Source organism: Colias eurytheme, chromosome 14, assembly GCF_061535395.1.
Source record: "Colias eurytheme isolate Ceu_HAF_F1 chromosome 14, ilColEury1 Martin Lab GWU primary, whole genome shotgun sequence".
Taxonomy (NCBI): domain Eukaryota; kingdom Metazoa; phylum Arthropoda; class Insecta; order Lepidoptera; family Pieridae; genus Colias; species Colias eurytheme.
In genome coordinates this window covers 7255203-7280872 of record NC_142993.1, presented here as the reverse complement: position 1 = coordinate 7280872, position 25670 = coordinate 7255203, and the positions used below count along the sequence as shown (strand labels likewise).

General features: G+C 31.9%; 1 protein-coding gene and 1 long non-coding RNA gene across 2 annotated transcripts; both read right to left on the bottom strand.

Moving 5' to 3' along the window:
• Window positions 1-1313: 1313 nt before the first annotated feature.
• Window positions 1314-25128, bottom strand: LOC149902979 (organic cation transporter protein-like). Its single transcript, XM_090109433.1, has 7 exons — window positions 24886-25128; window positions 9219-9429; window positions 3257-3357; window positions 2676-2827; window positions 1981-2607; window positions 1713-1894; window positions 1314-1595 (listed from the first exon to the last, which is right to left on the bottom strand). Exons 1-7 carry the CDS (start codon window positions 25053-25055, stop codon window positions 1437-1439), a joined length of 1602 nt encoding a protein of 533 aa, XP_089965559.1. The 5' UTR covers window positions 25056-25128; the 3' UTR covers window positions 1314-1436.
• LOC149902980 (uncharacterized) lies at window positions 18745-20143 on the bottom strand. The gene is made up of 3 exons (XR_016457486.1): window positions 19565-20143; window positions 19377-19438; window positions 18745-19302 (listed from the first exon to the last, which is right to left on the bottom strand). It is a non-coding gene; the product is annotated as an uncharacterized LOC149902980 (long non-coding RNA).
• Window positions 25129-25670: the final 542 nt, after the last annotated feature.

Below are 25670 nucleotides of genomic sequence, written 5' to 3'. Positions count from 1 at the left end.
GATTCATTTATAGAATTATACGGAACCCTTCGTGCGCGAATCTGACTTCCACCTGGTTGATCTTTTTACAAATCAATAATCGTATCCTACTAATATTATAAAAGCAAAAATATATAAGAATGGACATTTGAAATTCTTTCACGTAAAAACTACTGAATGAGTTTTTATGGAAACTTACAATTATACATATTATAGATTAAACATCAGAATAACATATACTTAGGCTACAATTTACCGCGGGAAAATAACTCATTCCCACAGGAAAAAATTGGTAAAAGTTTAAAATAAATTGCTTCAAATAAAACAAATAAAATTTAAAATTTTTTTTACAACATTTTATTTCGATACTTAATTAACAAATTACAATATTTATTATTTAAAATAGATGCCACCTTAAACTTGTGGCACAGCATCTTGCAAAGCACTTTACTTTACTTTATTTTATTTTTGCATGCTTGTATTGGCTGAACATGTTTGTGCTTTATTAATATAATTGTATCACCATTGAATACCATGTTTAAAGCAAAATAAAGATTTTATTTTAATTTTTATTTTTTTACGTTTCTTCCCGTCTGATTCGAAATGATTTGAACAAGGCCGAGAATGTTTTGAAGGCTTCCAATTTTCCCTGTGCTATAGCTTTAACCCAAACATCTTTTAATTTTTCTCAAGCCAGAAACCTGCAAATAACAATAAAATCCATACTTAAATACCTTTTTTTTTTCTCCTAACCTAAAGCAGTCATTATCAATGAAGTACTTCGTACCTACTCAAGTATCGATAATTGCACAACACTATTGAAGTTATATTTTGCATTTTTTCTAAAAACTAAGCTGATTATGATTTCATTTCAATGATTAAGGTTAGATAAAACATAGATGATTATGAAAATAACGTAAATTAGCTTATTTATATTACAATTAACAAAAAAATTGATAAAACACTAACCTGTGAAAAGACAAATTCCAATCTTCATCCGATTTCCCAGTACTACGGCTTTTACAGCCGTGAACAACACAAGCCATGTAATCTTTAGTAAATTATCTTTTCAGAAAATAACATAAGAAACTAGAAAACACGTTTTTCACTTCAAAAACAATAATTAAAATCACCATGCGTTAGTGACCAGACTGGTCACTAAAACAAATTTCAATGGCTACATGTCATTTCAAACTGTCGAACTGACATATATCTGTCCTCTTTTTTCGCATGACATTTTGCCATAAGCCAAAAAGGCCAATCTAGTGCTTTATAGTTCAATTAATTGTTACTTCTCCAGGCTTGTTAATTGCTCCGAGCGTCTATGAATCAAAATTCAAAGCACAATAAAAATATCAAGGCCCGGACGTCAGTCTTTTTGACGAAGGTAAGCTTTAAATGTCAAAATAACTTATAGCCGTTTAACGAATTTTTTTAATCTACACGAAGGATACTGTTCATAAATGCGTCATTATTTTTGCTTTGTGAGCTTCCACTTGTGCTATTGTGTCGAACATTGGTAACGTCTTCGTTTCTGGTGTGAAGGTGAGCAGTGCGGCAGCGATTAAGGCTACGGATGAGAACAAGATGGCTGGCAATGCGGAAAATTCGGTTGTCTGCAAAGAAATAATAAAATTAACCCTTTTTATTATAAGTATTTAAAAATGTTTGTGTTTCCAAACTTTTTAATAAGTACCCACCACAATATCTAAAAGCTTTTTAAGTGTACTTACTAATAGAGGGGTTAAAGGTGCCAACATGCTTCCGACTCTCGCGGCTGTGTTGCCACATCCAATTAGAGTTCCGCGGACACTCGTCGGAAACAATTCTAACGTGTATGTATAGATTCCAGTAAAACATACGACAACTCCGAGTTTCCCACAAAGGAATAAAACCACTTTCAACCACATTATTGCTGAAAAAAAATCCTAATTAATAAATGCGTATAGAACTTAATTAAGTATTTGAGGCCATTATTAAACTTTAATAATGAATACTTACAATCAGGGGAATACGACTGCACTATCAAGAAAAATGCAGAACATACATAGCCAAATTGCAGTGAGATTTTTCTTCCATATTTATTGAACGTATACAACGCAATTAAATCTCCAGGAAATGAAGAAACAGACGCCAGAATAAAATTTGTGTATTTATTGCCCGGCAATAAAACGGAATGAACAGCTAATCCATAGTAGACAAAACTAGACGCGAAGAAACAAAACGATGTAACTGACAAACGTATCATTATCTCTTTCGACGCTAATATATCCTTCATTGTTTCCTTCTCTTTCTGTATCACGACGTTGAATTGGAATCTTAAATCTTCATCACTCGTTTCACTTATTTCTTTTTCAGAAACTTGCAATTTATTCATTTTTGAAATCATCTTCAGTGTTTCTTTAGATTCATCCATTTTTCCTCTGAGCATCTGCCATCTAGTGCTTTCTCGGAGAATGAGCATGTATACTATGAAAAGAATCATGGGCGCATATACTACAATAATAAGTAATTTCCAATATTTCAATCCCAATGCGATAAAAGCGAAGCATACTTCTCCAATATACACAGCGTACGAGAAAATAACACCAGCAGTGACTCTTTTGCTTTCACCACCGACTTCAATTACTGAAAGTACAAAGTGGTTTTAGAAAAAAAAATTGGTACCAAGTAGAAATAAGAGATATAATACTTACACAAAACTACAGCCACGGTATACAGTCCAGATGCCAGAACGGACTCCAGAAATTCAACGCTAAGATACGCATAGTAGTTGGTTATAAATATTTTGCATAAGCCTACAGCACCGCCAATCGAACACATGATGATAGTGGGTTTTCTACCTATCCTGAAAGAATAATAATTCTTACTCCGTTTGACAAAAAGCAGGTCGAGTAAAGTAGTGTATTTCTAATATATAAGATACTTATAGCTGCTCCGCGCGGTTTCACCCCCGTGGCTCCACTCCTGTTGCCCGTAGTGTAATGATATATAGCCTATAGCCTTCCTCGATAAATGAGCTATCTCACACCGAAATAATTTTTCAAATCGTACCAGTAGTTCCCGAGATTAGCGCGTTCAAACAAACAAACTCTGCAGCTTTATAATATTAATTATTAGTATAGATTTATGATCTCTAATCTACGTTCGAGGTTCGTTCTTCTGGGGGAAAAAGTGCGAGTGCTTGAGTAGTAGTCAAAATTGTTGAAATAGGGCTAGCCAAAAGGTATTATTAAAATAATTATTTTCAGATATTTCATAAGTTCGATTAACTTACTTGTCAGCTATCCAGCCAGTCAACATCATTGATACGATCATTCCTGCGTTGTGAATGAATCCAACTAGGGTTGATTTCCATGATTCACATCCCAAGTTCAACTGCAAAAAATAATGACAATAAACAGAAATTCTTTATAATAAATACATTTACTCTTATATATAACATCATATTATCGTATAAATACAGGTGCATAATTCAAAATCAAATATGCATTGCTATTAGTCGTTAAGTATCGTCTTGACCTAGACTGGCCATAACTATAATAATTTTCAAGATGCTTTGTGGTGAATCCTGCAATACAAAATTTGTTTGCACATAACATTATAATGTCTGTGTATAGAGTTGCAAATACATGACCTCAATTGCAATCGTATTAGAAGGTACATACTAACATAATAATAGTTTTATTGTCATTTTAATGAGAATTGTAATCTTAATCCATAGTAATTTGTGTTTGTTTGTAAAATCGTAAGTAAGTATTGGGCTTTTATTATTATTTTAATTGCAAAATATAAGCAGATAATAGCATGGCATTTGCATAAGCCCGTCCATCTGCATAAAGTTACATCATGTTATTTATGTAAAGTGTTAAAAATGTGTGCAATAACAATCGTGCCGTCTCATCTAAACGCATGCCAAATTCTTTATTATTAGAAGATGCATAATTATTTCTAATAGGTGTGTATATCTTTGCACAGATGATGCAACATAAAAATATTAATAACTGTCTGTTATCACGTGGTATGTTTTATCCATGTTTTATCTTTATTGGATTGGAACAGATAAATTTTCATGGTACAAACTTCGACTATTTTACTCCTTGGGGGTTGAATTGATTAAAATCCTTTTTAGCGGATTCCTACGTCCTAACACCTGCATGCCAAATTTCAGCCCGATCCGTCCAGGATTTGGGCTGTGCGTTGAAAGAACACTATGTCAGTCAGTCACCTTTAAGTTTATATTTAGATGTATTAGTTTTCTTAATGAAGCGAAATAATTTTCTTTATTAGAAATTTCACCTTCGAAAGTGCATGCGTTGGTAGTGAAAACAAATAAATTTTATATTTATAGTTCAAAGTGAACGACCGCTCTTGTTGTTGCAAGAATAACTCGTGTCACATTCACTAACTCTCTGTATTTACCAATATCCTTGAAAACATGTTGATTGAAGTATCGGATATTTCTAGAAAATCTTCTAAAGATATTTGGCTGACATACAATATGGTACACGTTTTCTGATACATATTACATAATTACATAGTTATGCATATAAATCAGCACGCTTAAGGACGCTGTCACAAATCTGCGTTACTCAAATTTAGGTATCTAACGACGTAACTTTGTTCGCGGCAATATCACGCTCACGTAAACATAGCGCATTCCATTTTATAGACCATCTTCATACTTGATATTATTTTTAATTTTTGATATTATGTATTTTTATTGAAATTGATTCCAGAAGATTACTAGGAACTTTAAAAATTCATTTTGTTACTTTTATTAGTAGGTACGATCCTAATAAGTATGTTAGTATATTCAAACAACTTAAAAAAGTGTGACTATTTTGCATAATTATTTCATTGAATAATAATCTATGAATTGTATACAATATCAAAGCTTTTTAAGAAATGTAGAATTATTATCATACATATGATGTTACCGGCACTGTATTAAATCCGGCATTGTATACAATTCTTAGTAAATGTATGTTATTCCGAAAAATAGTCGGAATGAAATAAATTATAGGTATTCGTCACATAACACATTACCTAGGATACTCTTAAATCTGAACTTTTCCTACGTAGCAAACACATTTGCAAGTGTGGGTATTTTTTGGGGTAGCTATTAACCAATATGAGGTCAAAACTAAAATCCAAGATGGCGCCGACGAAAATTTTACATCTTTTCGTCATGGGTGTCATTTTCAAGGTTTTGGAGTAGCTCTTAACAAATATGAGGTCAAAACTAAAATCCAAGATGGCGCCGACGAAAATTTGACTTTTTTCGTGATGGGTGTCATTTTCATGGTTTTTGGGGTAGCTATTAACGAATATGAGGTTAAAACCAAAATCCAAGATGGCGCCGACGAAAATTTGACTTTTTTCGTGATGGGTGTCATTTTCATGGTTTTTGGGGTAGCTATTAACGAATATGAGGTTAAAACCAAAATCCAAGATGGCGCCGACGAAAATTTGACATCTTTTCGTCATAGGTGTAATTTTCTTAATAATAAAGAAGTAAACTAAAATAAAATAACAGATTTTCGTCGGCGCCATCTTGGATTTTATTTTTGACCTCATATTGGTTAATAGCTACCCCAAAAACCATGAAAATGACACCCATGACGAAAAGATGTAAAATTTTCGTCGGCGCCATCTTGGATTTTATTTTTGACCTCATATTGGTTAATAGCTACCCCAAAAACCATGAAAATGACACCCATGACGAAAAGATGTAAAATTTTCGTCGGCGCCATCTTGGATTTTAGTTTTGACCTCATATTAGTTAATAGCTACCCCAAAAACCATGAAAATGACACCCATGATGAAAAGATGTAAAATTTTCGTCGGCGCCATCTTGGATTGTAGTTTTGACCTCATATTGGTTAATAGCTACCCCAAAAACCATGAAAATGACACCCATGACGAAAAGATGTAAAATTTTCGTCGGCGCCATCTTGGATTTTAGTTTTGACATCATATTAGTTAATAGCTACCCCAAAAACCATGAAAATGACACCCATGACGAAAAGATGTCAAATTTTCACCGGCGCCATCTTGGATTTTAGTTCTGACCTCATATTAGTTAATAGCTACCCCAAAAACCATGAAAATGACACCCATGATGAAAAGATGTAAAATTTTCGTCGGCGCCATCTTGGATTTTATTTTTGACCTCATATTGGTTAATAGCTACCCCAAAAACCATGAAAATGACACCCATGACGAAAAGATATAAAATTTTCGTCGGCGCCATCTTGGATTTTAGTTTTGACCTCATATTAGTTAATAGCTACCCCAAAAACCATGAAAATGACACCCATGATGAAAAGATGTAAAATTTTCGTCGGCGCCATCTTGGATTTTATTTTTGACCTCATATTGGTTAATAGCTACCCCAAAAACCATCAAAATGACACCCATGACGAAAAGATGGCAAATTTTCGTCGGCGCCATTTTGGATTTAAGTTTTGTCAAATTGCTTTACCCCACCAATCCGTTCAACAACCCATAAAAAAAGAGGATCTCAGTCAACATAATTTTTAAAACATAATTTTAAATTACAAATAACTGGAATATGAAACTTATACAGTTTACTCTTATAAAGTATCAAATATTTCAAATCACGAAAACGACAGTATACGCACAATAATCTTTTTCTAATTCGTTTTTATTTTTGGGACGAGGAGCGATACACCCGTCCTTCCAAGAGCGCTTCTGAGCGCGGTCTGACGACCCGCGAGAGCAAAATGTATGAAGAAATCGACAAGTATTTTTAATTTAGCTTATAATTGAAATAAAATTTTGATTTAGATACAAAAAAATTATCTTAATCTATAAAGGACTATATATCCCTCAATAATTTATAGGTAAGAAGATAGATTAGGCTTTTAATTTTCTTAAAAGTGTACCGGTTTAGACCCCATTTTTTTGCATTTTATGCGATCATTGTGCTGGGAAAATCGTATTTCAGTGACAATTTTGTATGACGTCGTACAATTTTTATAAGATGATCGTAGAACTGAATATATTATCTTTAAATTAAGATATTACTTTGTTCTCACGTGTAAGTGCTTTGAGTTAAAATTGTACCGTAAAATAGCGGTTTTTGTTAAAAAACTGTTATAGCACCCTTAAAATGCCATTATAGCATGCAAAGGAGAGCTTTATGTATAAAATAAAAAAAACTTATAGAACTTTCATGATAAATCCTGGATATTTAATGGTTCATTGTTATATTTTTTGTGTTTTGAATGGACTTACAAATAAAAATACACTGACATTGAATCGTAATTGAGAAAATAAATGACGTTCCAATTATTATAAGAACGCTCTCGCTCGTGGCTCTACTCTTGTGCTGATTAAAAGTATCGCGGTTGCGTTTATGTTTTCACAATATTATGTTTGTGTAATATAAAGCTTTGCAATTCTACATTTAGTAAAAGTAGAAAGTTTAATTAAACTGACCTTTTCAAATATTATGTACGACTTGTAAGAGCATACTTCATACTTCGAATTTCAATAAGATACATTATAATTTATACCCGTCGTTATATTGGCAGTAATTCTCGGTAACAAATAATGAGAAACATATAGAATTGTATATTATTTGACGCGCATCGTTAAAATTGTCTTATAATTTATAACAATTAAAGAATTGTGTAAGAGCTAAAAATACTAAAGAACCTAATTATTTGTATGCACGATGTATTGTTCTAAGCAAGAAGTAATGTTTTGTTTAATATAAACTGAGTTATTATTAAACACCATGCATTAATTCTACAATAAACAATGTCATGTGATCATGTCCATGTGTCACATTATACAATAAAAATTGTTTATATTTCTCTTCCAGATATTACTTACTGAATAATTTACGATAGGTAACTGTAAACATAAAAGAATGTGCATTTTAATAGAGAATACCAATCGAGAAAATATTTCCGACATTCAAAATAATTAATGTTAATAGGTCTGATTTATGTTTGAATTCTCCCAAGGAGAAAAAAATTCCAAGAGGTTTTTCTGGAAACGTCAAGGAGGTTCTGTTTGAGTCCCCGGCGGAGAAAAAAAAACGATCTGGCAGGATACAGAACGTTTATTTAGCATAAAGAATAAAGATAGTTGAATTAACGATAATAACCAATTTGTATGAAATTGAATACACTTATCCCATGCTCCATATGGAGACATTGCAGGTCTTCACAATTTGTGAATTTTAGAAAAATAATGTAATTAATTATATGAGCAAGTGTGAGTGATGCTCAAAGGACCATAAAATATTGTCAGCTATAAAATTGTATATCGTTAATATAATGGCAACATAAATAACAATAATTTTTTGTCATTATTATAATTTTTCTTTCCCTTCCCTTTCTTAATTTATACATCATTCCAAAGGATTAATTCGAGACAAGAAATGAGAATAAGCGTGTGTATCAGGTCGTTAACATTATATATACTTATTGCCGATATTATTATTACAGGACTGGTTTTGGTGCCTTTGGTGGGTACCAAATTTAATAAAAATCGACAAAATGTTATGTGCATAAGTGATGATAGAAGAAATCAAGCGCTTCATGATCAAGCGCATCAGGATTAGAACATAAAAATTAAAATAATGGATGTTTGAGCCTATAGAGATCAACTTATTTCATTGCTTGGAAAATGCGTCATAATAAGGTCGTAATAAGATATATCAACTACTGTTTACACTTACATACAGACACGCTAATATGCGTACAATACTCTACACAAAGTTCAGCCCTATAAGAGTTAGTGCCTACGCCCTACAGCATATTTTTATTTTCCCGCCCGCCCTGTGTAAAAAATGCCATAGTTATCTATGTTTTTTCCCTTCCGCTTCCTTCGAATGCTAGCAAAAAAGTCGCCAAAATATTAACTTGTAAAATTTTTTCTATTCAAGCATAATCGTCAGTGAATCCACTCTTATTTTTGCTTGCATCATCAATCGTCTATAGACAAGTTATGTTTTATGTATCAATAATAAAAAAATGTTAATCCACTATCTGCCATCTATTAATAAAAGTAAAACTTGCATATAGATAATATTATAGATATCAGTCACATAAAAATCCCAATTTTAATTACCTGCCTTCGACCATTAGTTTACGACCGATAACCAATGTAGTGTCGATAATTGCTATGCTTCAAGCGTCCTCACGTGCGTTTAAGATCCAAGCTTGAAAAAACGTGATATTATCAAACAACAAACTTACCGCAGCTACTATCGAATTATCATTTTCAAAAACCCAATCGTGACATTCTTCTAATACTTCAAGAAACGTGTTATTCGAACATGTATCGTTCGCTATATGATATTTTCTCATGTCTACAACGGGTCTAAAGCATTTTGCGTTCACATCTTTCGGCCACCACGTCGGTATTTCCACAGTTGGATTGACGTCTTCACATTCTGGAACGCGACACCTGCAAAATAAATTTACAACATTATTAATATCTTATGCGCCATCAATGCTCTAAAAGTCAAGGCCAACTATAATTTAGACAAGAATTCGAATTTTATGATAATTGTTATACGAATTATGTAATATCTGTACTTGTTTGTATACCTATGTTATGTTTCCCTATATTTCTTCCTATATTTGATATTGTTTTATGTTACTGACATGACTCGTAGTTTTACCGCGTGACAAGTATGTTTTTTTTCCTGAATGGTAAGTACAGGCTACAGCACATGTATATAATGATATTATAGAATATAATAATAATAATTTAATTTTAATATATAGAGTCCTTGCAAATGAAATGACAGCTTTAAAGAGAAAGTGAAGGGATAGCGATAAAAGAATTGACTATGGGATTAAACGACTTGGTCACAGGAATCTTCTCATCGTACAAAAAACAGTGACTTTTACGTCCAACTTTATTACGCCGATATTCATTGGGGGTTTTGCTTTTCCCCAGAACAAGCTTAGCTCAATTCGTGCAGAAGCACGCTCGACTCCCAATTTAGATACGGAATGTTCTTTGTTGATTGTTTTGGAGTTCAACTTTGTCGCGTTTAAATTTCGTAGATCAAGGTTAATAAATACGTTGGAGTATCTATATTTTATAACCTGAATTGTTGATTGAATATTAATTTTACTATTATTATATAATAGGTAATCAAAATTTAAAGTTCACCGACATGGGTGCAAAGTCAAGGCAATATGTTTTATTGGTATTTAAAAAATGCGACGGCCCCGTTATACTTGTATGTAAATCGCTATAGATAAATCACGAAACTTGATTAATTAGGTTTAAATTAAGAAATACATATATTATGTTTTGATAGATTCTTTTGCAAATTTAAACTTCCGTTTATAGAAGATTTCAAGGACTTCCTACTAAGGCTCTTCATACTTCTTTTGACGACAACTTTCTCATAAAATATTTAACCACTTTCACAAGAATTGTGCATTTTCTCAAATTAATGTGAAGTGGAACTGATAAAGGACTAGAGAAGTTTACGAAGTTGTGTTTGGAGTCACGCCTATTTACACATAAACCTAGATAGTATCTGTAAGGTATTAATAATGTTACTGTATTTAGACATACACAAATGATTGGATACTAAAACAAAAAATAAATGCAAAATGTTAATGTTTTTACACGCTTTATATTAGCTTCACCTGTATGTTTGTATGTTTGTAACCGACTTCTTTGGGCGCGATTTTGACCCACTTTAAACGGCCAGATTTCGTTCAAACTTTGTAGATTTATTGAGGACCGATGACAATACACTAATTTGATAAAATTATTCCATTTTTTAGTTCGGTTTCTATAAAAAGCGTGTTTTTTAGTTTTTTTAAACTATTATTATTTTAATTCCCTGTCTCCTCCGAACGTGATCACGGATGCCATATTATTATTTATTATACTATAACTTATTTTTTTAAAGGAATGGAAACTGTTAGCATATTAGGTACTTGTTTGTTTATGTTTATGATTTTATGATTAATATTATTGCATCTGTATTTGATCGTAACGATGTTCAATTATTATCCTTCATAAGTTATTTCAAACATATTGACCCCAATTGATTGCTACATTGTTACTGATTAGAATATTTGTATCATTGGTCCTTATGAAACCCTGAAACCCTTTTAAGCATATTATTTATATAATATTATGTGAGATAACAACAAGATCAATTCTTAAAAAATGTTAACTTTTAGCTCCACCAATACTTTTTTCGTTCATTTAAGCTTTCTTTAATTGAAATAGCTTACAGAAATATTACTATTTTTATTTATTTATTTATTTATTTATTTGACACTTCATTACACACATTATTTTATAAAATATAAAAGTAAACAATAAATGACAAAGTAACAGCTCCAATATGTGTAACGGGGCGGCCTTATCACTTCAGAGTGATCTCTACCAGGCGACCCCTCAATTATATATATTTTTATGAAAATTTTCAGCATAGGTAGGTCAAAATTATTTTTATTAATAAAAAACCGTTATCCGTATAATACCGTTAACTATTTTGATACAATATTTACAAAAAACATGACCTCGAATAAATTAATCAATCCATAATATTATCCGAATACTTTTTTTTGTTTAAGTTAGTAGGTACCTATACAAAATAATTGCTTGACAACTCGTCGAACTTGTAAGCTTTAAATTGCCTTACTTATTTATAAAGCTCTCTTGTAATTAACATAAATAAATAAATGTTACAGGACATTTTTCACACACGGCTCGGCATAGTCCAGTCGGAGTCTATTTAATTCATTATGATTTTAAATCATCATTTACTTGTTTGCCAAACTTTAAAGAAGAGGAGAATCAATTTTATTGTTATAATGGTAAAAAAATTACATTTCGCAATCAAATTGCCAAAAATGCTAACGTTATGTAATTGCACCCGAAACCCGCTAATTACTTTTTTATAACAAGTTTTTAATTGTTATGCATTACTCCAAACTTAAAAATAATGGGACTTTTTGTGCATTCTTGATTATTACCTCCACTATAATTATAAATGTACCTACTACATAGTCGGTAGAGAGATACATGAACTGGTAATTATTGGTATCTAGCAAAAAATAAAACTTGCACCAAGTTACAAGGACAGTACTTAAAATAAGCAGAATTGTAGCGAAATATGACACATTGTACGTCTAGATTCTAGAAAATTTTATACGGACCAACATACAAAACATAGTATGTATTTTATATTATTACGTTGTCCTACAATAATATCTAATATATTAAAAAATTTATTATATATTCAATAAATATTTAAATTTTATAAAACTTAAAAAAAACAGTAAAAAAACCGTAAAATATCCTTAAAATGTGCTTAAAATATATTCTGAAATCCTTAAATAAAACCGGAAAACAAATGTGGAAAAGCTTTTTTCAATGTCTTGGCCGCATGTAAATAACAACACGCACTTCGGAAAACAAAGTTATTTTGAACACAGACAATATTTTGGCATTGTTATGTTATTTTATATTATTAAAATAGCTCCTCTGACTTTCTCCTTTTACATAATATACTAGCTTTCCGAACATGGCTTCGCCCGCTTTGTAGAAAACTTAACAAATTATATACTAAAAGCTTCCATAAGACATCACTACATAGTATAAAACAAAGTCGCTTTTTCTGTCCCTATGTCCCTATGTATGCTTAAATCTTTAAAACTACGCAACGGATTTTGATGCGGTTTTTTGTAATAGATAGAGTGATTTAAGAGGAAGGTTTTAGTATATAATTTATTAGGTTTTAGACAAAGCGGGCGAAGCCGCGGGCGGAAAGCTAGTTATACATATAACATAGTATACAAGTCAATTACGCCTTCGTAGCCAATACAACTTGCACGATCGTCACTCCACTACTTTTAGAGCTTTTGAAATAATCATTGTATCTAAAAATATCTAACCTTTACAGCTAAACTTAAGGCAAAATAAATAGACCTTCCATAATCATAAACTTTCATACCTTGCGTGCTTAGCAAGCGAATTTTATTACAGGCAATATTTATTATGACGTCCGTATAGCAACCGGACAGACAGGTATTTTAACACTGCTTTTATATTACATATTTTCTTTATTTATCCAGTCGGAGTCTATTTCGTTCATTAACGCATAAGTGTAATACCGCAATGGAATAAATTGTCAATACAATTTACAGGATATTGAGTTTACTTTCAATTTTTCTAAGAAATACGAGTACAAGGCTTGCTTGAGAAGTGGTCGTGTTAAAGATCCACGCAAGTTTACACAATTCTCAACATTAAATATTGAATATCTGAGGAAAAATATTGTATATTTTCCTGCTAAAACTGCTTTATTTTAACGAGATTCTCCGAATATTTCTAATGTGAATGAAATTCAAATTAATTTAATGATATGTTATTAACTAATTTAGGTAAATGTCCGTTATATAATATGCTCTACATAAGAATAACAAGAGCTTTTCAGTTTTGAATCAATCTGAAACTGTGATACATTTTATATTGTTGCAACATAAATAAAATTTTATATTATTTTTACACCTTATCATAAAAATATAATCAGACAGTTTGATACTACTTTTAGCGCGTAAATTGCTCAGTTTATATTGCATACATTATTAGTATGCACTGCTCTTTCTGAAGTATGTTAACAACACGTAATTACAAACTTGCTTATAGTTAAATGCCACATGATCTAGCTGCAGTAAGTTTTAAGGAAAATTCTCGTACTTATGCTTTTAATTTTTCTACATACTGGCTAATACAGTTATAGACTACAAGCCCGCATATGAAAAAAATATGGGTCAAATGAACCACCAGGGGTCATATCTAGAACGAAAGAAGAGCAAAAAATAATAAGATTCATCACTATGCCGTCACTTGTAAGCTGTCCAACTGAGTGCAGATGAGAATTGAAAAGTACAGGTAGACTCGGTAAATTTTGGTCATATATTTTTGTACGGCATTCTTAACCATCGATAGATCCATTAAAAATAATAAGAAACCGCTCAGTGCCGTACAAAAATGTTGGTCCACCAAGTCGGAATTTTCATTTAATTTCCGAGAGTTACCGGGGGTAAATTTGGTCATTTGACCATGTACGGCATCTGTGTCATACTATTGCTATACTGCTTTTAGTCCATTATTCCGCAACGCCGTACAAAAATCATGGGGACAAGGGAAAAAAATCGAGAGTTGCAATCCCCTCTCTTTCCCCACTCCAGGGGGTCATTTGACTAAGTACGGCTTCGGTTCCAAAACATTATCTAGCACTCAAAAGTACTATTAAAAGCAATGCCGTCAAAAAATAATTGTTCTTTTAGATGTATACCAATAATCATCTTAATTTCATCGAATTCTTGATATAAAGAGCTGTAAGGTCATTTGACCCTGTACGGGAACTTTTTTTTTAACATGATATTGTAAAATTCAATTGTTGTATAGTATTGCCGTTCAAAAGAAACCGTTCTAAAAAAAGTTATAGAGAAATGCAAAAACTGAAATTTTGTAAAAGTTTAAACATCGTAGATTAATGAAATATAATAGTTTTCTACACTTTATTCGTTGTTTTAGATAGTATTCACATAGATAAATTAGGAAAAACCGATGCCGTACATTTTTGTGCAGACCACAACTTTTAGGCTGATGAAAGCGACGCTACAATTTTAAGGGTACTTTATGGCCATCTGATACAGTATGGCATTAAAATATTTTTACCCGACTACGGCAAAGCAAAAGGAGGGTTATGATTTTGACAGGCCATGAATGTATGTTCATCTATTCTCTCGTAACTTCGAAACTACTTATCAGAATTCGACAAAATATGACATATCATTAGAAGCGTCTGAATTGTTCACTGGATAACCAGCGACCAGCTAGCTAAAGGCTATATGGGGTTTCACAAAATCTAATGTGGCGCCCTCTAGCGGACAAAACATACAGAGTAAAAAAATAAAGTTAAGATAAATATGCCGTGTTTGGTATCATTTGAAAGCGCTTTACTTGTACATTTTGAATATGTATATATTTCTAGCATTTGCTTGTGACTTTACCTATATTCATGGGCTGATTGCATATAATTCACATCTTTTCGTTCATAGCTTTCTTATTAGTTCATCAATTTAACTGAGTCCATTCCACCTGACTCCGACTTTCCAAGGTGATAATTAACCACCTCGAGCTTCTTAATATTAATGTATATTTATATTTTATTATAAAAATATAAAGCAAACATTTCGTTATATGGATTTTTTTCTTTTTCAGATTTTTCCCCTTTGAACCAACGAAAATGTACGGCACATGAAAAAATATTATCTATGCATAAAATACTTTAAAAATAAATTTATTTCGTGTTGTGTCAAATGACCCCCTGGAGTGGGGAAAGAGAGGGGATTGCAACTCTCGATTTTTTCCCCTTGTCCCCATGATTTTTGTACGGCGTTGCGGAATAATGGATTAAAAGCAGTATAGCAATAGTATGACACAGATGCCGTACATGGTCAAATGACCAAATTTACCCCCGGTAACTCTCAGAAATTAAATGAAAATTCCGACTTGGTGGACCAACATTTTTGTACGGCACTGAGCGGTTTCTTATTATTTTTAATGGATCTATCGATGGTTAAGAATGCCGTACAAAAATATATGACCAAAATTTACCGAGTCTACCTGTACTTTTCAATTCTCATCTGCACTCAGTTGGACAGCTTACAAGTGACGGCATAGTGATGAATCTTATTATTTTTTGCTCTTCTTTCGATCTAGATATGTCCACTGGTGGTTCATTTGACCCATATTTTTTTCATATGCGGGCTTGTAGTCTATTAGTCAACTAACGTTCAAAAACTGGTTGGGTTGCTGTGTGAGCTTAAAATGACGTTGCAAGTTACAAGCTGAATAATTTATAAAAAATAATGATGTAATTTATTGCCATTTGATTGTGTTGCATTCAGTCGTCAAGTGATTTGTTATGCAGCAGGTTTAAATCTTTTTATTTTGCTTTTAATCGACAAATGTGGTCGTATAACAGTTTTTGCATAAATTAGGAAATTGCCATGTTATTAACATTAACTACCTATATGTGGTAAATCCACAGACATAGATAGACTACGCAAGTACCGCGATCTGTATGAAAACCAAGCGTGTCATATTTTTTGTACTGACCTTGACGCGTTATGACGTCACGAGCGCTTTTTAGTGATGGTAATTTCATTTTACGCTAAATCGATTAGGACGCCACTCGCGCGGCGATTCTAGTATCGTCCTATCCCATCGAAGTAAATCGAAAGAAATCAGATCAAACTAGATCTATGTCTAAGAGGTAATTAAATAAATGAATCGTAATCGATTACTAAATCGATTCAAGACAGAAAAATGATAATTACCATAGACAGAGGAATGATAAAATAAATTTATAAACCTTTTAATATTCTAACAAGTACACTAATGTGTTTTAGCTTTTTCTTACATATGCCCATTGAGTTACCGTGTACTACGTACTAGAGAGGCCATCGAAAGAAAGTAATGAAGCTGTCAATCAATCAATCTTTATGTCCCGTTGCATCAATCCATTTTTCTTTTATGTTCGGGTTACTTGGAAAACTGAAAAAACAAACATAGTCTAAGCAATCAGGAGTTTTCTTAAAACCTCCCAAGATGACACTTTAACTAATGGCGTCCATGTCATAATATTTATTTTGAGTACCTTTGTATTAAAATACTTAAAAGTTCTAGGTCAATCGTATTAAATAACAAAAAAAATCTATGCCTTTTTTTCTGAAAAATTGCTCCTTCAAATTATCATTTTTCTGTTCGATTATAAAATCGATTAGAATCGAGAACTGTTGCATCAAATGAACATCACTAACCACAAAATTGGACAGAAAAATGAGAACAGAAAAATGAGAAGACGCTATTCATTGCTTGTTATCATACGACTCGATCTTTACCGTGCCAAGTAAAAGCCGCAATGTATTCCGAATCATTTCGTATGATTTGGTATCCGTGTTTGTCACGATCGTTTTCCACAGATATTCTTTATTTGATTTTAAAATAAATAGTGCATATTCTGATTAGAAAATTACTTACCGGTGGAAGGAAACATCTCTGCTAACTCGGCCACTCACAGCTGTGGAGTTTCTACAGTTTATAACGGCGTAATTCGGCATTTTACTTTATTCAGCTTCACGTCTTTCCTTGGCGAACTGCAAGCGCGGACTGAGTGTAGGCCAGCGTCAAGTAAGTTTCATAATCTTAGTTTGGACACGGGAAGTACATACACTCGCTTAGTCTATCTTGATACATGTCTGTGGGTAAATCCCATATTTGAAAATTTCGTATAGATACGTACATTGCTTTATTTAAAAAGTCGGTTAATGACACGTTTGAATTAGGATTTATGCCAACAAAATACCTAGTATAAAAACATTGAGAGATATTATATAATTTTTGCGTATGTTTAACGTTGTTTAACGTTGTTCATCCACGTGCCTATTACTTCAGTTTAAATAACTAAATTAATATAAATATGGCAAATCCATCACGGAGGTCATTGGCTTCTTCACACCAAAAATAAAAAAAAATGCAAATCGCAATTTATTTTTAACACCAGTTTGTAGCGGATGATGAATGATTTTTTGCCATTTCATTAACTTATTCGATTTATTTCACACTGATTATTAATTTTAGTGTAAAGTGGGCGACCTTAAAAATAAAAAGTTCTGTAGGTATTTTTAAATATTCAATGACACACAATATATTATAACGCTTATGCTGGCTATTATGTAATATTCGAAACTTGTACTTGTTGTGCATATGTCTACAATGATCGTATACAAGATTAATATTATAGAGCCTCTTGCCCTTCTATTGACGCTTTTAGAGCTTTAGACAATTTAAACTTGAGCTGGTAAAGAAATGATATGTACATAATACATAACGGATTTTAATTTAATTCCAATTATAATCAAAAATATAGAATGACTTCCTTTGATAACAATAATTAAAATATGTATGTCCTAAAGCGTTTTTATCTAGATAACTACAAGTTAGGGCCTTTACATAAACTTAATTGCACTACTTGTAATAATTGTTGATATTTCATTAAGACGATACACAAAAAAAAATCCACTGCTTGGCGGGCGGAGTCTAATAGCTCGCTATCGCGAACGCGGGTGTGCGCGAAGTCATTCTTGCAAACTCGCCGCGCTGCCGCTGGCCGACTCGGGACAAACATGTATGGAGTCGTCATACAGTTATAGTATTGTTATACATTTATTCAATTGTTGATTTATTGGTTTTATTTTCTTGCTTATAAACAAATAATCTTCTTTCCAACAACTACTTAGACATTATTAATAATTATTATTATTTCGTAATGTTTACTTTATTACAAAATAATACAGGTTATAAATAATCTTTAAAATAACAAAAAATATTGTTACTCTGAAAAAATGAAATGGTAATCAATAACGCGGACTACTGAATTGATTTAGATAGAATTTGATGCTGACGTAGATATTACATCATGCCCAGAAATGAAAGGTACTATTTCTGAAAGAAGTTATAAACCCTAATTCTTCTTAGTCAAAGTCAAGAGTGGAAGATATCACTAATACAGTAAAACTGATGCGAAACTTTGGATAAAAAACACAAAATATATTGACGCATGTACATATTTATTTTTTGCACTCTATTATAATTGTAATTATTCATTACATATAATCAAAATAAAATAGCCAGAACAAAGTTAGGCCCTGGTAGGGTAGGTAGGCAGGTACAGCAATGTGAGACGAACACTGGCTTATTTTACCAATAATAATGTATTATAAACATTAAATTAAGTTTACAACAAAAATACATAATATTAGCTAATGTGAAAACGAATCAACCAATCATCCCACAACAATGAAATGTGCACACAAATATTCATCCAAATCGGTTCATGTGATTAGGAGGAGTGACTGCAGCGCCATCTTCCGGGCCCAATTGTGTTTCCAGATCACCCAGGAACTCAATTTAATATACTTACACAAAATTTTTCGAAATTAAAACTCACATTACTATGTAAATATGAATATAAACCTGTTTTAGTACTAAGCAATTTCCCGCACAGGTGTAGTAAGTATAAATGAAATAAATATCAACATCAAATTCTTTATACAACATACTTATCTACCACCTACTAAGAAATGTAATTCTTGAAATTTTTTCGTATTTTTTTTAAATATAATACTACTCCAATGAGCTCCTGTTCCATATTACGTCCGCCATACTTCCACTAAGTTCTCCATGATTTTTTATTTCTTTGCACTTTTTTGCTTTTTGCTAAAAATGGAATCATGCGATAAAACCAGTAGAACGTTGATAACATACATTTTTGACTGAATAAAGGTACTTACGAAGGAGTGGGTTCACATTGTGAACAATCAGTGGGTTTATTTTCCTTCTGGATTCCGGATTTCTGAAAAGATTATCTATGCTATAAATGAAAAAATCTTACACATTCGTTATGTACTTAAAACAGGGGTACATATCAAACATCGTCTATAATACAATTATCATCAAATTTAAAATAAAACCAACTTACTTCATTAATTTGTTTCAATTGTAAGCATTCTTTTTTCTCCAACCTTTATGTTTCTTCTTCTTATTTTCTTTATTGTCCCCATTTGTCTCATTTTGTCTTATCGTGTTGTCACCCTTTTTTACGATTGCGCGAGCGACACAAGTTCCCCGTGTGACGGCCGTAGCGGGAATGACTCGTGCAGCGATCGGGGTAGGAAGGTACAGGGCGGCTCTCGCTATATTGGCTGGTCGCGCGCTAATTTCAAGTATTTCTTGTTTATTTCAAAACCATCGCATATTTCAAAATTCTAAATCGGTAGACGTATAGGTTGTATATTTTATAGTTAATATCCAAAAAGTCGTAACTTTACGTTTGTTATTTTGAAGATGCCAGAGATTATAAAAAAATAACAATGAGAACTTTGTATTTTTTTTCTATCGAGAAAATATCATGGAATCATGTTTCTAAAACGGTAGACGTATTGTGTTACTATTGAACTTTCTTGTCAAGAATTTTCATCACGACAACTTTAATAATATAAAAATTACGAAGGTTTAAAAAGGGCCGTAAATGTTAGAAAAATTAATTCATCACCTTAATTGTTATTACCATATTTACAAGGGAGGTCGTGGGTTCGATTCCCACCCGGGGCAAATATTTGTGTGATGAACATAGATGTTTGCCTTATGTCTGGGTGTTAATTATCTATATAAGTATTTATTTAAAATTATATATGTATGTTTATCAGCCATCTGGTTTCCATAACACAAGCGAAAAGCTTAGTATGGGATCAGATCAGATCGTGCCGTGTGTGAAAATTGTCCCGAAATATTTATTATTTTATTATTATTAATTATTACAAACTACTCGTGCATAATCGAATATAGGTACTACCACATACTAATAATAATATAGGTACTACCACAGACATAGATAGACTACGCAAGTACCGCGATCTGTATGAAAACCAAGCGTGTCATATTTTTTGTACTGACCTTGACGCGTTATGACGTCACGAGCGCTTTTTAGTGATGGTAATTTCATTTTACGCTAAATCGATTAGGACGCCACTCGCGCGGCGATTCTAGTATCGTCCTATCCCATCGAAGTAAATCGAAAGAAATCAGATCAAACTAGATCTATGTCTAAGAGGTAATTAAATAAATGAATCGTAATCGATTACTAAATCGATTCAAGACAGAAAAATGATAATTACCATAGACAGAGGAATGATAAAATAAATTTATAAACCTTTTAATATTCTAACAAGTACACTAATGTGTTTTAGCTTTTTCTTACATATGCCCATTGAGTTACCGTGTACTACGTACTAGAGAGGCCATCGAAAGAAAGTAATGAAGCTGTCAATCAATCAATCTTTATGTCCCGTTGCATCAATCCATTTTTCTTTTATGTTCGGGTTACTTGGAAAACTGAAAAAACAAACATAGTCTAAGCAATCAGGAGTTTTCTTAAAACCTCCCAAGATGACACTTTAACTAATGGCGTCCATGTCATAATATTTATTTTGAGTACCTTTGTATTAAAATACTTAAAAGTTCTAGGTCAATCGTATTAAATAACAAAAAAAATCTATGCCTTTTTTTCTGAAAAATTGCTCCTTCAAATTATCATTTTTCTGTTCGATTATAAAATCGATTAGAATCGAGAACTGTTGCATCAAATGAACATCACTAACCACAAAATTGGACAGAAAAATGAGAACAGAAAAATGAGAAGACGCTATTCATTGCTTGTTATCATACGACTCGATCTTTACCGTGCCAAGTAAAAGCCGCAATGTATTCCGAATCATTTCGTATGATTTGGTATCCGTGTTTGTCACGATCGTTTTCCACAGATATTCTTTATTTGATTTTAAAATAAATAGTGCATATTCTGATTGGAAAATTACTTACCGGTGGAAGGAAACATCTCTTCTAACTCGGCCACTCACAGCTGTGGAGTTTCTACAGTTTATAACGGCGCAATTCGGCATTTTACTTTATTCAGCTTCACGTCTTTCCTTGGCGAACTGCAAGCGCGGACTGAGTGTAGGCCAGCGTCAAGTATGTTTCATAAACTTAGTTTGGACACGGGAAGTACATACACTCGCTTAGTCTATCTTGATACATGTCTGTGGGTACTACGTATGTACTACCTACAATTAAACTTTTTCACGTCATAACCATACTTGCATTTATAAGTAGGTATGTTTATAAGTTCTGAGTATTTTAACCTTTTTCCTGTTAAGTCTTGGCAATACATAATATCATTAAAACAATAGGTTGGTTGTTGCCAAGCTGCGCAACTTGAGAAAAGTATTTTGTGGAAAACCTACAAATCATTAGGTATTACGTAAGGAAAGAATACAAAAATGTAAATAAGGAAAAACTAACAAAAAACTAAAAATTTGCACTACCTATAAATCTTACCAGTCGTAATTTTATGTTTAAGAAAACATAAAATTACGACATGAGTCCCTATTTTGCATTATTGATAGTAAGTACATCCTAACAGTTGGTTTCATTATTAAATACATAAAATGTAATATAGATTTTTTTTTGGTAGTAATATACTACTAACTTCTAGGTACTGGTAGCAGTCAGTAGTCATATTAGAGTATTAAGTAAAATCTATATTATAGATTTTTTTTCAGTAGTCATATTACTACTGAAAAAAAATCTATATTACAATTTAAATAAGCTGTATATATAATAATAGAGGCCTATCCTAATACTAGCATTAGCTACTATTAAGTATTCTGTGCGACTGTGCTAGTCACAGTGCTAGTACTTAAATAGGTATCTGTGTTTAATAATTGTAATGGTTTAAACCTAAGCTTAATTTAAATTGCAGGAATTTCTATGAGAAAAACAAGAACAAATAATTAGTTTTTTCTTATTATTAATTCTATCCATATTAGTGCTATTTCTATTTTAAACATGAATAGCATACATACTCGAACGCTCTGGAAGATCCTCGTCTAAATGAAGCTTAATTAATGCGGAAGAGTAAAGAAACTATACGAGACAGAATAAAAACAAAAAAGAAATTTGTAGTACAGCATTCATTGGAACAGATAGTCTGGACCTATTTGGTTCTTGAAGCAGAAATATATATATGTATAATACTTTTTGGTGCTCTAAGCTCTATTCGAACGCTCTTACAAATTCTAGGTCAAAATTTAAAGCAAATGTTGCGACATAGCCTTGTTTGGACCTATTTTATCGGAGCAACAATAAATTTTACAGCGAATACATTTTATTTTTATTTTACGATATTTGATAATGTCATAGGTACATATAACTATGAAAAGATGAATTTTGTTTATTTAGATGAGCTTTAAAAAAAACAAATAAACGAAAAACGACCACGCTTTGTTTGAATGCTCTGTGTATATATGATACATTTATGTGATGATCATGAAATTTAAAACGATTAATAAGCGAACAATTTGGTAAACAACTATGGGAATATAAAACTACATAATCATTTTCACAGGAACGTCACATACCTATTATATAACTCGTGTAGGTAACATTAATCAAACTTACAATAATTCATTAATAATTTAAATGAGACTTGAAGGATTTTATTCTGGGTTTTAGATTCGTCTCAAATGTATAGAATAGTTTTTCTTCTGTTATTACCGACATATTACGCAATTTGCGTAGAAAATCGCTTATATAATATTCCTACTGTTTCTTCTGTCTATAATGCTTAGTACGTGTTAGTACTTACTGGACCTAAACTTTAAGACTAATCAGGTACGGGGATATTAATCATATGGGATGTATAAAACTTTCTTTTTTATATGTACTTGATAGGCAGGCGTGAGACCACTATCCCTCCTGATGTAGAGCGGCGATGTGATCTATGAAGGAGCACGTCTGCCTAGAAGAAGCCTATTCATTTTAGACTAGAGAGCTCTTCAAGAGCTGTAGATTGTAATGGTCCGGGAACACCGACGATGAAAGAGAGATTTGAAAAATGAAATCTCATAACGCTGAGTGTGTATGTGCGGTATATCAACAGTGAATGGATGAAGTTAGATGCATGCCTGGATGTCCAATAAAGAAACGGAGATGGTGGAATAAGGTGGTGGAGTTCATATTATGCACATTCACCGAAATGTTTTCCATAGAATACCGACAGACATGCACTTTTCCGGCGGTGATCTAGACTTTGGAGGTTACGACAAATCAACGAGAGATCGCCAATAATTCTGCAAGCTCGACTCTTCCAAAGCTCCAAGGTGAGTTTTGGCGGATCCACCCAAAGATAGCTACAGTACTCCACACACGAACGAACTTGGGCTTGATAAAGTTTGAGAAGCTGTTCCGGTGTGAAGTAATTTCTCACTTTGGCAAGTAGGTATTCCAAGTTTTTTGGCTGCAACTTGGGCTCGATGAATTCTACGAAATTGAGATTGGCAGAAATCCACTTCATAAATTAAAAGACATCAACCACATAATATAAATAACCTAACAGGAAAGATTGGATCAGTCGTTTGAAAGCTGTACTGCAATTTTTATTACCATGTCATTGCACTATAAACTTTACCTGTAATTATCTGGTTGAATGTAATTTTACACTAGGTATTTATATCTGCATATTTGTAGTAAGCTTTTTTTTTAATTATGAATAAATTGTGATTTTTTATAATTACACAAGCAAATTGTCCTTTTCATTTAGATTATTTTTACAGAGTTCAGAATAAATATTTTTTAACATTGAATACTTATGAGGAAAAAAATTAATGATTTTTTATTATGTTACAAACCATTCGTTCATTAAAATAAAACTATTATAGTTTTTATTTTAATGAACGCATGAAGAGTTGTAGGATACTATGGGTGAACTTGAAGGCATCGATTTTCAGTTCTTTGTAACAAAAAGAACATAGAATCCAGACCTAAAAAAAACGAAAAAGGAACTACGTGACATGTAATAAGAATAAATTCTTGATTACGAGATAATGTTGGAGCAAATTAAATCGAAATTATTTTACATATTGATTGTAACTATTTACTTATAAAATTAATCAACTAAAATAGTTGCGCAAAAATTGGACCACGACAAAAAATTGTAAATTAGGAAAGTTCGTTAGTTAATTGTTTTCAGATTATCATATTAATTAAATGTATATTTAATATATATGTATTTCATTTAACAAATTAATTAAATATGAGTTCCTACTAATTATTATCACATTAATCGATTTTATCCGGTTTTTCTAGGGTTTTTCTAGTAAATGCCTTACAATATGTTTTGAAACAATTAATTGGAGCATGATATTATTGCATCTGCTTAAAATTAATATTTATAATAACACTTGCCTGTGATTAACGTCTTCTGCTACGAAGATATAATTCACATGGATCATAGAAACCATAATTATAGGCAAACATATTAAAATATATTGGTACACTTGAAATTTGCCGAATTTGTCCAATTGTTTATAAACTTCACTGCACGTACCCTCGTTTTGGATACTGGTCGCTGTCATTGTTTTTATTTAATACGTATAATTATATGATATGTATTTTCTTTTATTTATTAAACGAGTCTGTCACACCCGAATGCTGTTGAACAACTAATTCAAAATAACAACACAGCCTCTTTCAGAATACGAATTCCACGCGCGTACTAAGTATATAAAATTAATATGTCTAGTCGTTTTTTATTTAATTCAATGTTCTATAAATTTAAATGAATTTATCACGATATAGACGGAATAACCTGGTATTTCTGCCACTTATAATATTTGTTTCTAGCAGTTAGTGTGTAGGTACTAAATAGTTTCGCGGAAAAATATATGTGACTATGAAATATGTGCGAAAACATCTTTTCTGTCATTGTATTGACTATTGTGCATTTCCATAAAATACTTAGGTACGTATAGAGATATACGTATTATTATAAATTATGTATCTTCCCGATTTACATAAAACAAAATTTCACTTTTATTTTGAATCTTACAATTTAAGAAAATTTTAGAAAATTATATTAAATAATAACTTGTAGTTTTAACAAATCATTAATTAATTTTCAGCTTATTTAAGAAAAATAATACATAGTAATATACATATTAAAAAAAGGTTCCCATTAGAAAATAATAATG

Coding starts and splice junctions, on each gene's coding strand:
- LOC149902979 (XM_090109433.1), bottom strand. CDS start 25,055: ATGACAGCGACCAGTATCCAAAACGAGGGTACGTGCAGTGAAGTTTAT. Junction 2,828..3,256: donor ACTGGCTGGATAGCTGACAA/GTAAGTTAATCG, acceptor TTATTCTTTCAG/GATAGGTAGAAAACCCACTA. Junction 2,608..2,675: donor TACCGTGGCTGTAGTTTTGT/GTAAGTATTATA, acceptor TTGTACTTTCAG/TAATTGAAGTCGGTGGTGAA.